General features: G+C 38.7%; 1 protein-coding gene across 1 annotated transcript; it reads right to left on the bottom strand.

Annotated features, from left to right (window-relative positions):
* Positions 1–6014: 6014 nt before the first annotated feature.
* LOC131144469 (uncharacterized) lies at positions 6015–13810 on the bottom strand. Its single transcript, XM_058093179.1, has 3 exons — positions 13673–13810; positions 6383–6677; positions 6015–6283 (listed from the first exon to the last, which is right to left on the bottom strand). The coding sequence occupies exons 1-3, from the start codon at positions 13808–13810 to the stop codon at positions 6015–6017; spliced, it is 702 nt and encodes a 233-aa protein (XP_057949162.1).
* Positions 13811–14028: the final 218 nt, after the last annotated feature.

The following is a 14028-nucleotide window of genomic DNA, read 5'->3' as shown; positions in this document are numbered from 1 at the left end:
TATAGGATGGTCAAATAGAAAAAAGAATAAGTTCCTATATATAACAACTTGAAATTTCATATCATTTTTTTAAAATATAGACTGTAATTTACCGTACTCTGATACCCTGTAATGATTACTGAAATACCTATGCAGTGAAAAATGTAAAACTGTACAACCATATACACAATACCAAAATTCAGTATCTCCCAAAATATACATACATAGTTACACATCATCCCAACATCTTCTACCCAAAAACTCCTGAATACTACTAAAAATACAACCCCCCCTGATAACACTTACCCTATAAACAGGGTAGTGTAGATGACCTCTCTAACTGCGAGCCTAATTTGCTCATCTAGTTGGATCACTTGAAAAATGTTAAATCACTAGGATGAGACAACTCTCAGTAAGAAGAAGTATGCTATTACTAGTGTGTGGCAACTGAGTTTACATAAATAATTTATTGATAAATAACTGAATTGAGATATCATATAAAATATAATGTTGTGTAACTCACCCTATGTGGTTTAAAATACATCTGTAATATCTTAGTTTTCTATTTAATCATACTACAATATTATAATATATCTGCTATGATCCTATAAATCTGTATATATATAGATAACTATGAAAACTATCCTGGAAATCTGTATGTCATGATTTAACCCCTCATAACAGGGTTGTGCGGCCTGTAGGCGGGACTTAACTCTGGTTGGCCCACTAGGATAAGTTAGCTGATACTCTATCAATCATCAAACCGGCCTCCTCATCCCAGAATACGGGGGAGCCTGCAATCCCTTCAGGCATGGTAATTGATCTCTCCCTTGTCAAACCAACCACCTTAACCTATATTTCTGGGGAGCCTGCAATCCTTCAAAAAGCACGGTTGACGGAAATCCACACACTATTTGAGATATGTGGTGACACTCTGATATGAAATAACAACAATATCGTGCTTTGTTAACTGATTTTGACTGAAATAATTCATTAGGGTCTACTACTATATAATACTAATATATAATTATCTTGCTGTTTCACCATGATTCCAAAATAACTATAATATTGTAAATCTGATATGTAAATATTGTAATATCTGACTGAAATAACTATATATTTGTTCTGTATTATCTGACTAAATAAACCGTACTATCCGAGTGTTATGGTTTTGTAATTTTGGAAATCATGGTATTCAGTAAATACTGTAAAGTATTTGTTTGTAAAATATCTGTCTGTATAATATCTATATGAAAAATGTTTGTCTGTACAATATTTGTTTGTATAATATCTGTATGTAAAATATTTGTCTATGTAATATCTGTAATTTATAATTCTATAAAATCTGGTAAAACATATTTCTGTGCCAAAAATACTGTAAATAATGGTATTCTGAAAAACCGTATAAATTTTGAACTAAACAAATATCTACTCAGGCCACACAATTAATAAAACTCATGTTCTGAAATCTACAAAACTGTATAATTTATACCCTATATCTTAATAAACAAATATTATAATTTACTAATAAAATTTCTAAATTTACTAGCATAGCCATTTCCCTTACCGAGCAAACTAAGCTCGTCTGTTAACTTCCCAACTTATGCTCATGGCGTTCATAATTCCACAATCCTGAAATTACACACACACACACACACACACACACACACACACACACACCTGCGGTGGTTTTTGATCGTTGAAATGAGGCTTAACAGAGCGGAATTTGTAGAGAGAAGGAGAAGAAAAAATTATTTCCTTCAAATGGGCTCTCGGCTCTTTTAAAATCTTAGCATTGCAGCCAAAAATCATTGACGATTTTCTGTCTCCTTTAGAAAATCGTTGTCGATTTTCTATTAACTGGCTCCAAAATTTACCATTTTACCTTTACCCGGCTGTGGTAACTTTCCAAAACCGTTGTCGATTTTCTAGCTCCTTCGGAAGACCCTAGTCGGTTTTCTCCTACCTTAACCAAAAATTCATTTTTTTCCATTTTATTTTATTATTATAATTTCCGGGTCACTACATTCTTCCCTCCTTATAAAAATTTCGTCCTTGAAATTTACTATATGTGCTACACACCATCCTCTGAGGAAAAAGTGACTGCTTATTTTATTATTTACCCTCACTTATGGTGAAAGAATACCGTGGTTACATATACAATTCATGGAGATTACAAATATATATATAAAAGAAAATTCTCCCAAACCCCCCCCCCCCAAAAAAAACACTACCTATCCTATAGCCTAATATACAACTTGTACATACATCATTCTACTTTGCATAAAATAAAATCAAACTACATAAACTGAATTTACCTTACCTGAATTGCTATTGTTCTTTCTGTCTAATACTAGTCCCCACTGAATAGATGTGGGTATCTCTGTCGTATCTCCTCCTCTAACTCCTACGAGGCCTCCTCCATTGCATGGTTTCTCCATCGGACTTTTACTAGTGGAATGCTCTTAGTACAAAACTCTTGTTCTTTTCAATTCAATATTTGAACTGGCTTCTCTTTATATGCTAGGGTATCCCTGAACTCTATCTCCTCATAGCTGATCACATGGGAGGGATCTGGAACATATTTCCTCAGCATGAAAACATGGAATATGTCATGTATTCTAGATAGAGCTGGCGGTAAAGCTAGCTTGTAGGCAACTGGACCCACTCTTTCTAGTATCTTGAATGGGCTAATAAATCTAGGGCTCATCTTACCCTTCCTCCCAAATCTCATAGTCCCTCTTAGCGGTGCTACTTTCAAAAACCCCTGATATTCTACTTCAAATTCTAGTTTTTGGCGGTGAGTATCTGCGTAGCTTTTTAGCCGACTCTAAGCTACACTGATTCTGTCTTTAATTATTCAAACTTTATCGTACGCCTGCTGCACTAATTCAGGTCCCAAAACTTGCCTCTCACCCATTTCATCCCAGTATAGTGGAGAACGACATCTCTTACCACATAATGTCTCGTAAGGTGCCATCCCGATGTTGGCCTGATAGCTGTTATTATACATAAACTCAACCAGCGGCATATAATGGGTCCAACTACCCTTGAAATCTAGCACACACGCTCGAAGCATATCCTCAAGTACCTGAATCATCCTCTCTGTTTGCCCATCAGTCTAAGGATGAAAAGTGGTGTTGAATAATAACTGAGACCCCAATGCTTCTTGTAAACTCCTCCAATATTGTGATGTGAAATGTAGGTCACGGTATGAAACTATGGATACTGGCACTCCATGGGGTCAAACTATCTTTTGAATGTATATCTTTGCTAGCCTATTTATAGGGTAGCTGACTTTAATAGGTAGGAAGTAGGCAGTCTTTGTCAGCCGGTCTACAATTACCTAGATAGCGTTCTGGCCATGCATGGCCAATAGTAATCCTGTAACGAAGTCCATTGATATATGGTCCCACTTCCACTCAAGGATGTGAAGTGGCTGCAATTGTCCTGCCGACCTTTGGTGCTTAGCCTTTTCCTGCTAGCACATCAAACACTGCTTCAAGAATTTCGCTATCTCCCTCTTCATATCGCTCCACCAAAATGATTCCTGGAGGTCTTGATACATCTTAGTAGTGCAAGGATGAACAATGTATTGGGATCGGTGTGCCTCCTCTAAGATAGCCTTCCTAATCTTAGAATCTGCAGGAACACACAGTCTGGTACGGAACCGTGGGACTCCATCATCTCATATACTGAAATCCTCCCCCTGTCCATCCTGTACTCTCTCTATTAGCTCAACCAATTTTGAGTCATCTCTCTGGGCAGCTTTAATTCTTTCTTGCAAGGTAGGCTATATCACCAGGTTGGCAGTAAATGCTTGGTGACCACCCTCTACTAACTCTATACTGAGCCTCTCCAGGTCCATCCGAATCGGATGCTAAATCTCCACTTTTGACAATGTTGCTCCCACTAACTTTTGGCTCAGTGCATCATCCACGACATTTGCTTTCCTATAATCATAATCTTTAATGAGTTCAAGTCATCTTCTTTGCCTCATATTCAATTCTTTTTGGGTGAAGAAATACTTTAAACTTTTATGATCATTGAAGATCTCGCATTTCCCACCAAAAAGATAGTGTCTCTAGATCTTTAGAGCATACACCACTGCCTCTAACTCTAGATCGTGCACAGGGTAGTTCTTTTCATATTCCTTAAGCTGTCAAGATGCATAGGCAATAACTCTTCCATGCTGCATTAACTCACATCCGAGTCCATTCAAAGATGCATCACTATATATAAAAATCCATCCCCTCTGATGGAATAGACAGTACCGGTGCAGTAACCAACCGCTGCTTTAATTCCTAAAAACTTTGCTCACAATCATCTGTCCATTCAAACCTCACATTTTTTATCGTGAGTCGTGTTAGTGGACTAGATAATCTGGAGAAGCCATCCACAACACATCGAAAATAGCCTGCCAAACCCAAAAAACTTCTGACCTCCTGGACATTTCCTGATCTCACCCAATTCACTACAGCCTCTATTTTACTCGGATCAACTGATATTCCATCCCCGAAGATCACATGCCTGAGGAAAGCAACCTGCCTCAACCAAAATTCACATTTCTTGAATTTTTCATATAACTTCTTCTCCCTTAACACCTATAACACCAGCCTCAAATGATCCTTGTGTTTCTCAAAACTCTTCGAGTAGACCAGTACATCATCAATGAATATAACAACAAATTGGTCAAAATACTTCGATTAATTAAATCCATAAACACTGCTGGTGCATTAGTTAATCCGATCGACATTACCAAGAACTCGTAGTGCCCATATCTGGTTCGGAATGCTATCTTTGAAATGTCCTTTACTCTAACTTTTACCTGGTGGTAACCCAACAAAGGTCAATCTTAGAATAGACCTAGGTCCCCTGGAGCTAATAAAATAGATCATCAATTCTGGGAAAAGGATATTTATTCTTGACCGTTAGTTTGTTTATTTCTCTATAATTTATGCACATCCTTATAGTCCCATCTTTCTTCTTAACAAATCGGACTGGTGCTCCCCAAGGTGACACATTAGGCCTAATAAACCCGTTATCCATCAACTCCTGTAGCTGGTCTTTCAATTCTTTCATTTCAGCTGGAGCCATTCTGTACAATGCTTTAGATATTGGTGTTGACCTTGATAGTAAATCCACAGTAAATTCAATTTATCGATCTGGTGGTAAACCAGGCAATTCCTCTAGAAATACATCTGGAAATTCTCTAACTATTGGAATATTAGCCTGTTTCCGTTCTTCTTCTGGCATCTCCTTTATATATGCAATATAACTCTAGCAACCATCCAGAAGCAGCTTCCTCGCCTGAATCACCGACACTAACTGTGGAGAGGCATGCACACGTGAATCCATAAATTTGAATTCTTGCTCACCTGGGGGGGGGGTCTGAAAATCACTTCTTTTCGATGGCAACCTATGTTGGCATGATTAACTGCTAGCTAGTCCATACCCAATATCACGTCAAACCCCTGCATGTCTAGTACCACAAGATTAGCTGGTAGTACTTTCTTTTGAATGTCCACTGGAAAATTTTTAAGTACCTTCCTACATCTCATTACTGATCCAGTCAGTGTGGCTACTAACAATTCAAAATCTAACTACTATGCCTCAAACCCAGATAACTTAGCATACCCCGATGACACGAAAGAATGAGTGGCACATGTGTCAAACAAAACAACAATTTTATATGGTAAAGTAGTAATTATACCTATCACGACATCTCCAGCAGCCTTAGCATCTCCCGGTGTCAATGCATAGACTCTCACCGATGTTGTGTTTCTCTGCTAACCTCCACAGGGCACTTGGTAACCATCCTGGAACTGTCTATGAATTGGTGTCTGGTCCGGAGGTCCCTGACATGACTAAAACCTATGACTGGGTCTCCCACAATGATAGCATACATTCTCTCCCATCCTACACTCACCTGGATGCCTCTGACCACATCTGGGATAAACAAGGTAAGCCTGCTCTCCCTAAATCCCTTGGTGTCTTGTCATCTGTTTTTGGCCTCCTCTATACCGATCTCCTCTCTATGGGCCCCGACTAGAACCCGCTTGAAAACCTGTAGGCGTGGGTCTCTTCCTCTGGCTCAGTACCCCCACATCTATCTGCTCACTCTCCTCTGCTAATGTGACTCTATCAACTAACTCAGAGAAGTCATGTATCTGTAGAACTGCCACCTGCTTATATATATCTCGCCTCATACCTCTTTCAAACTTCCTAGCCTTTTTAGCTTCATCTAGCACTATGTATAGATCAAATCGTGACAACTCTATAAACTTTGCTGCATACTGCTGGACTGTCAATGGCCCCTGAGTCAAACTCAGAAACTCCTGCACTTTAGCCTCTCTGATAGTGGAGGGAAAATATCTGTCAAAGAATATCTCTTTAAACTAACTCAAGGTCATAGCCACTGGTATGAGCCTCTGCTCCTCCAGTAATCTGGTATTTGTCCTCCATCTCTCAGCCTCTTTTATCAACTTATACGTGGCATAGAGGACCCTATGTTCATCGGTGCAATGAAGCACTGCCAGTACTTTCTCCATCTCCTGCATCCAGTTCTCAGCAACTGCAAGATCAGCTGCCCTTGAAAATGCTAGAGGATTCATTTTTGTGGACTTCTCTATGGTACACCACTGAGTTCCAAACGGGCCTCCCTGCTCCCCAGAGCTCCGTGCAATCTCATCCACGACCTATTAAGCTATGCTGCATAAAACAGCATTTGAGTCTCTGCTGCCCATATTGGAGGGTCATGCGCTGTCATCGCCACTAGCATAAGCACCACTACCTCCAAGGTCCATCCTGTATTAACACCAAATTATTCTGAAAACCCAAATCTCATAATACTACTCTAACTAAAATATTCCCCATACCTCCTATCACTAATTTAAGGTCTAGTCCTACCATATAGAAAAAGAAACCGACGATAGTTTACTATGGTTTTCCTGAAATCGTCACCCTAGGAAAAACACAGAAACCACCCCAAAGTTCCTGCTTCTAGACTGCAAAATAGAACCCTAAATTCCCATCCTAGTTTCCCAACATTAACTCACTAATATTCTATTCTATCCTTCTCAAAATTCCATTCCAATATTCTGGTATTGTTTTCCGCTGTACTCTAGAGTCTACATAACCTAACAACCTAGGCTTTGATACCAAAATGTAACGACTTGAAATTTTATATCATTTTAAAAAAAAATTATAGACTGTAATTTACCTTTGATACCCTGTAATGATTACTAAAATACCCATGCAGTAGCAAATGTAAAACTGTACAACCATATACACAATACCAGAATTCAGTATCTCCCAAAATATACATACATAGTTACACATCATCCAAACATCTTCTACCCAAAAAACTCCTGAATGCTACTAAAAAATACAACCCCCTAATAACACTTACCCTACAGACAAGGTTATGTAGATGACCTCTCTACCTGCAAGCCTGATCTGTTCGTTTAGTTGGATCACCTGAAAAATGTTAAATCACTGGAATGAGACAACTCTTAGTAAAAAGAAATATGCTATTACTAGTGTGTGGCAACCGAGTTTACATAAATAATTTACTGATAAATAACAGAATTGAGATATCATATAAAATATAATGTTGTGTAACTCACACCTATGTGGTTTAAAATACATCTGTAATATCTGAGTTTTCTATTTAATCATACTATAGTATTATAATATATTTAGTGTGATCCAATAAATCTGTATATATATAACTGTGAAAACTACTCTAGAAATATGCACATTATGATTTAACCTATCATGACAGGATTGTGCGGCCCGTAGGCAGGACTTAACTCTAGTTGGCCCACCAGGATAAGTTAGCTGATACTCTATCAATCATCAGACCGGTCTGCTCAATCCAGAATACTTAGGAGCCTGCAATCCCTCCAGGCACCGTAACTGATCTCTCCCTCATCAAACCGGCCACCTTAACCCAGATTTCTGGGGAGCCTGCAATCCCTCTAAAGGCACAGTTGACGAAAATCCACACACTATCTGAAATATGTGGTTGTACTCTGATCTGAAATAGCAACAGTATTGTGCTCTATTAACTGAATCTGACTGAAATAATTCATCAGAGTCTGCTACTATATAATACTAATGTATAATTATCTTGCTATTTCATCATGATTCCAAAATAACCATAAAAATATAAATCTGATATGTAAATACTGTAATATCCAACTAAAATAACTATATATCTGTTCTGTATTATCTGATTGAATAAACTGCACTGTTTGAGTGTTATGGTTTTCTAATTCTGGAAAATCATGGTATTCTGTAAATACTGTAAAGTATCAATTTGTAAAACATCTGTCTGTATAATATCTGTCTGTACAATGTTTGTCTGTGCAATATCTGTTTGTATAATATCTATCTGTAAAATATCTGTCTGTATAATATCTGTAATTTATAATTTTGTAAAATCTGGTAAAACATATTTTTATGCCAAAAATACTGTAAATAAAGGTATTTTGAAAAACTTTATAAATTCTGAACTGAACAAATATCTACTCAGGCCACACAATTAATAAAAATCATGTTTTGAAATCTGTAAAATTGTATAATTTAAACCCTGTATCTTAATAAACAGATACTATAGTTTACAAATTGAATTTATGAATTTATTAACATAACATATTTCCCTTACCTAGCCAAATAAGCTTGTCTATAAACTTGCTAACTCACACCCATGGCGTTTGTAATTCCATAATCCTAAAATTACACACACGCGCGCGCGCACACACACACACACACACACACACACACACACATACATATATTTCCCTGTCAATCAACTGAATTTCCCAGAATAGTTTCATACTCACATTTCCAGAATCATAAACTACTTATCATTTACCTAGGTCCTTGAGGAAAAACACCCATTGAAAACCTAGCCTGCATGCGGTGTATATACCAACTCTGAAGTATATAAAATCCCAATTTCTCAATTTAATCTCAAAAATACATTCACATCTAAGTTTATACCTTCAATAATTAAATAATCAACCCAAAACACTCAAATAACACCTTTACTTCAGTTTTGGGATGGTGCCCCAAAACCCCAAATTGAAATTCTGCTCCGCCTACGTTATAAAGAATTTTCTCAGGAGCCCTGTGGTGGTTCCTGATTGTTGAAACAAGACTTAACAGAGCGAAATTTGTAGAGAGAATGAGAGGGGTTTTGTAGGTGGTAAAAGAGAGAAGGAAAAGAAAAATTTATTTCCTTCAAATGAGCTCTCGGTTCTTTTAAAATCTCAGCACTACAGCCAAAAACCATCGATGGTTTTCTGGCTCCTTCAGAAAATCATCATCGGTTTTCGACTAACTGGCTCCAAAATTTACCATTTTACCTTTACTCGGCCGTAGTAACTTCCCAAAATTGTCACCAATTTTGTGGCTCCTTTAGAAAGCTATCGCCAGTTTTCTCCTGCCTTAGCCAAAAATCCATTATTTTCTATTTTCTTTTATTATTATAATTTTCGGGTCACTACACTACAAGGTCAGGAAGAAATAATAGCGCTAAGAAGGAAAGGGGGAGCACTTCAGGTCGAAGTTGAGTTGAAATCTAAATTATTAAAGGATACTAAAGTTGAAAATAAAAGGAAATCCTAGGGCATACAGGAATTAGAAAATTAATGGCAAGAATGGAGAGATGAATGCAATCGATTGCAAAATAGATATCAGAGGGTCGTGCTACACATACAGAAGGCCCAATACTGGAAATCTGAATTGCGAGCATTAGAACATCGGACATCCAAAATGGCGGGTCAAATGCAAGGAGCCACTATCCGAGCTAAAGATGGCAGAAGACATGTAGCATGTGGAACAAAGAGCTTACCTGGGGCAGTTTGATCTGGAAATGACTTGGATTATTCACAATGTATATCAGGAATGGAGTTGAGCACTTTTACATATGCATACGGAATATTATTGAGTAACAAAAGTAAGACTATTTCTAATGAAATGATGATGATCTTTTCTATGAATCTTGGTAAAAGTAACTTAGGTTGCATACATGCCTTGGTGTATATATTCTTGCATTAGTATACTACATTCGTGCATTACACATTTATACATCACACATTCATACATCCATGATCTAAAGGGAGGGTTTTCTTCATAGAAGTGAAAAGGAAGCTTAGACGATAGAAATCAATATTGAGACCATTGCCCATCCTTACAACACCATACGAAAGGCCAAAATAATAAGTGAGCATTTGGAGAATCACTTCATAGGCCTGGAATAAGGCCAAGAAGAGATGAACAACAATGTCAAGGACATTCAGACCCAGATGGGCAAAATGATGGAACTACTAATGAATGCCTGTAAAGGGAAAGCTGCATAAATCCCAGATTTAGAAATATATTTCGACCCTATCCATGCCACAGGATTCACTCCAATCCATGGGCAGACTACGGTACCTTCTCCTAGCACAGAAAACGGCTTAGGGCAAAGTGCGCCCCCATTCATCCCGACAATGCCAACTCAGGGGTTCCTCGCTATAGGGACACCCCCAGTGTTATTTTCATATCTTGGGATAAACAAAACAAAAATAGAATGGCGGTGTGATGTGATAGAAGAACGCCTTTGAGCAATGGAAGGAACTGGCCAATTCGAATCAATAGACGTTGGTGATCTTTGCCTAGTCCTAAGGGTGACCCTACCACCCAAGTTTAAAGTTCCCGATTTTTAAAAATTCGATGGGACCAAATGCCCATTGAATCACCTCCACCTATACTGTCAAAAGATGGTAACCTATTCTGATGAGTACAAGCTCTTGATACACTGCTTTCAAGACAACTTGACTGGTGCGGCAGTTAGATGGTATATCCAGTTGGACAGGGCTAGGATACGTACCTTGAAAGACTTGGCCTAGGCATTTATGGCACAATACCATCACGTTATCAAGATGATACTAGATCGGATGTCTCTAAAAAATATGGAGAAAAAGTCCATTGAGATCTTCAAGAAGTATGCCTACAGATGGAGGGAGGCTGCAATTTAGGTATGTCCTCCAATAGATGACAAGGAGGCAATTTCCTTGTTTGACACTCTCAAGGACCCTTACTTTGGTCACCTCCTCAGTACCACCCCTTAAAATTTCATGGATGTGGTGTCCACAGGAGAGAGGATAGAAACTGCCATCAAAACAGGCAAAGCGAAAAGCACAAATTCTGACTCTAGCCCATCCAAGAAATAGGCCAATAAGAAGAAAGAAGAAGAAACCTAGATGATCCAAGGATGCTCTTACCATGGAGGCTGAAATTAGTGGCCAAAAAGGAATTTTGATTATGAATCGACAGTTAACCAAGCAGCACATTCAGGTGCATGACTCCAGATTATTTCCCCTTGGCATGTGCCTGTACCCAGACAACATAATACTCAGACACAAGATAAAGGATTCCATAGAAACTTCAAAAAGGTGGATCTGATTTCTATGTTATACTCAGAATTATTCCCTCAACTAATCGAGAGCAAATGATCTCGACCATCCTGGGGTGCCCGTTAATCCCCCCTTTCCAAAATGTTATGATCCTAATGCGTGAGGTGCTTACCATGCCAACTCTCCCAGCCATACCATCGACCACTATTGGTCCTTTAAGTACAAGGTACTAACATTAAAGGAAATAGGATGGCTGACATTTGACGACAAGCAGCCCGACATTCAGGGTGACCCCTTGCCCAATCATGGGGGAGGCGCTATTAATGCTTTGGAAGATGAACCGGGGACAATCCGAAAATTGGAGCTAGAACAATTCTCGTTAGACTGGGTGTATGAAAAGCTTTATATCTTAGGAAGGATAAGGAAAAATGCTACTTGATCGAAGGGTGTGTCTTGCCAATGTCAAAACAAAGAAGGGTGGTTCGTGCAAAAATGCAAGATATTCCAGCATTTTCTATAGGGATTGATGGACTTCAAATGGGAAGAAGTGGACACCCTTAGAGGAAATGATGAGATCCATGCTATTGTAGAAAATAGGCCAGAACACCCCCAATATATCAATCGGCCATTCATCCCAAACTCAAGAAGTTCTTCTCATTTGGAGGAGGGACCAACCCGTTTGGTGAAATCAATGCCTAGACCCTTTTTCGTATCAGAGCAATCAGGTTGTACCGTGGAAATATGAATGTGAGGCTAATGTGGAAGAGGGTGCCAACAATGTCATAGGAGTCAGAGGTATAACTTGCTATGGAAGAGTGTACACACCAGAGCTACTAGAGAAGGCCAATCGAAAAAAGTCAGGGGAACCGATAAAATAATCAAGAAGCCAGTTTCGTATAAAGAAGTAGAAGAATTCTTGAAACTGATCAAACACAGTGAATAAAGTATAGTAGAACACCTCAGTAAGTTTCCAATCCAAATATCAGTACTATCCTGTTTTTTAGCTCAGAAACCCACAAAGGCCCCGGGCCTAAACACAATATTCAAAACTATGGCCCAAACCTGTTTTCAAGACTCAAGCCCCATTATTTTTAAACAACTAGGCCCAAACTTGTTTTTAAAACCCAAGCCCACGTTCTTTTCAAAACCCCCTAGGCCCAAACACAACATTCAAACTAAGGCCCAAACCATCTTTTAAAACAAATCAGGACCAAACCATATTTTAAAACAAACTAGGTCTGAACCCATTTTTAAATCCATGCCTAGACAATTTTGTAAAACTTGGGCCCAAACACAGTTTTAAAACCAAGGCCCAAACCATCTTTTAAAACCCGGGGCCGAACACACTTTTAAAACCCAAGACCAAACCATCTTTTAAAAAAGACCCAGTATCAGCCCATCTTTTAAAACAAACCTAAGGTCGACCTTTTTCTTTCAAAAACACGTCAAAGCCCATTTACTATACTAGCCCAATGGGTTGACTCAACTGAGTCAACCCTGAACTAAACTCACCAAGTTTCAGGCGAGTCAACTTGCCTTGAAACCCTTTCACACACCCCACAGAACTGAACAGACACTGAACACAAACTTGAACACACACTAGGCATGCACATATGCCACAAATTTGAACACAAACTTTAGAATCAACCATTCAAGCCAACAAATAGATCATTAGATCCAAACCAAATCACATACACACAAATCTTCAAGCTCAAAATCACTCTAGCACTCAAAACACAAAATCACACACACATACAACAGTACGTGAAGCACATACATTCACAGGACCCAAAAAAGCAAAACATGTTCGGAAAGGGGTACTCATCTTTGAGTTCATGTCAACTCTGTAGAAACCCACCATCACAAGACCCCCAATCAGATCCCTCATGGATCTTCAGGTCATATAACGAAGAGAGAAACCAGAAGACCTTATGGGCCTTCATTGAGAAACCAAGAGAGAGAGAGAGAGAGAGAGAGAGAGAGAGAGAGATCTAGAGTTTTGGTTTAGCGTTTAATCCCTTGTAAAACAAGAACCAAAACTAGAAAGGTTAGGGTTTTAGTAGCAAGAAAAGGAGAGGGTTAAGAGACACAGAAAGGGGAAAGGTTAGGGTTTTAGGGTGCTCTTAGGTAGAGAGAGAAGGAAAGTGAGAGATAAGAGAGTGTTTGGGTGAGGATAGAAATGAAAAAAATGGCCAAAAACGAAAAATTTTACCTTTTATATGTCAGGTTTTGAGGCCACGTGTCACCACCGATGGGTGACACACAACATGATCTCTTCCGCTAACCTGAAGCGTAACGTGGTCACTTTTAGGCCGTCTGATATGTGCTTTCTCAGAATGGCCCAAATCTTGCCACATCACCAATCCATGTTTATTAACCCAATCTGCTCGATTGTCAATATGTGTTAGAGGTGACGTCGCCATGATGTCACCTCATCCCTTGCAATAAATAAATAAATACATACATATATATATAGCCAAGGCCACGTGTCTCCACCCGGAACTAACACGTGGTTTGGTTCGCCGACCAATACCCCTCCCCTTTGACTGGTTCAGACCGATTTGAACCAGTTCTTTTATTTTTGTTATTATATTATTTATTTAATTTTTGAATAGTAGAAAACTCATAAAAAAAATCACAA

Source organism: Malania oleifera, chromosome 1, assembly GCF_029873635.1.
Source record: "Malania oleifera isolate guangnan ecotype guangnan chromosome 1, ASM2987363v1, whole genome shotgun sequence".
Lineage (NCBI taxonomy): Eukaryota > Viridiplantae > Streptophyta > Magnoliopsida > Santalales > Ximeniaceae > Malania > Malania oleifera.
The sequence above is the reverse complement of the archived record's forward strand: the minus strand, read 5'-3'. Positions and strand labels throughout refer to the sequence as shown.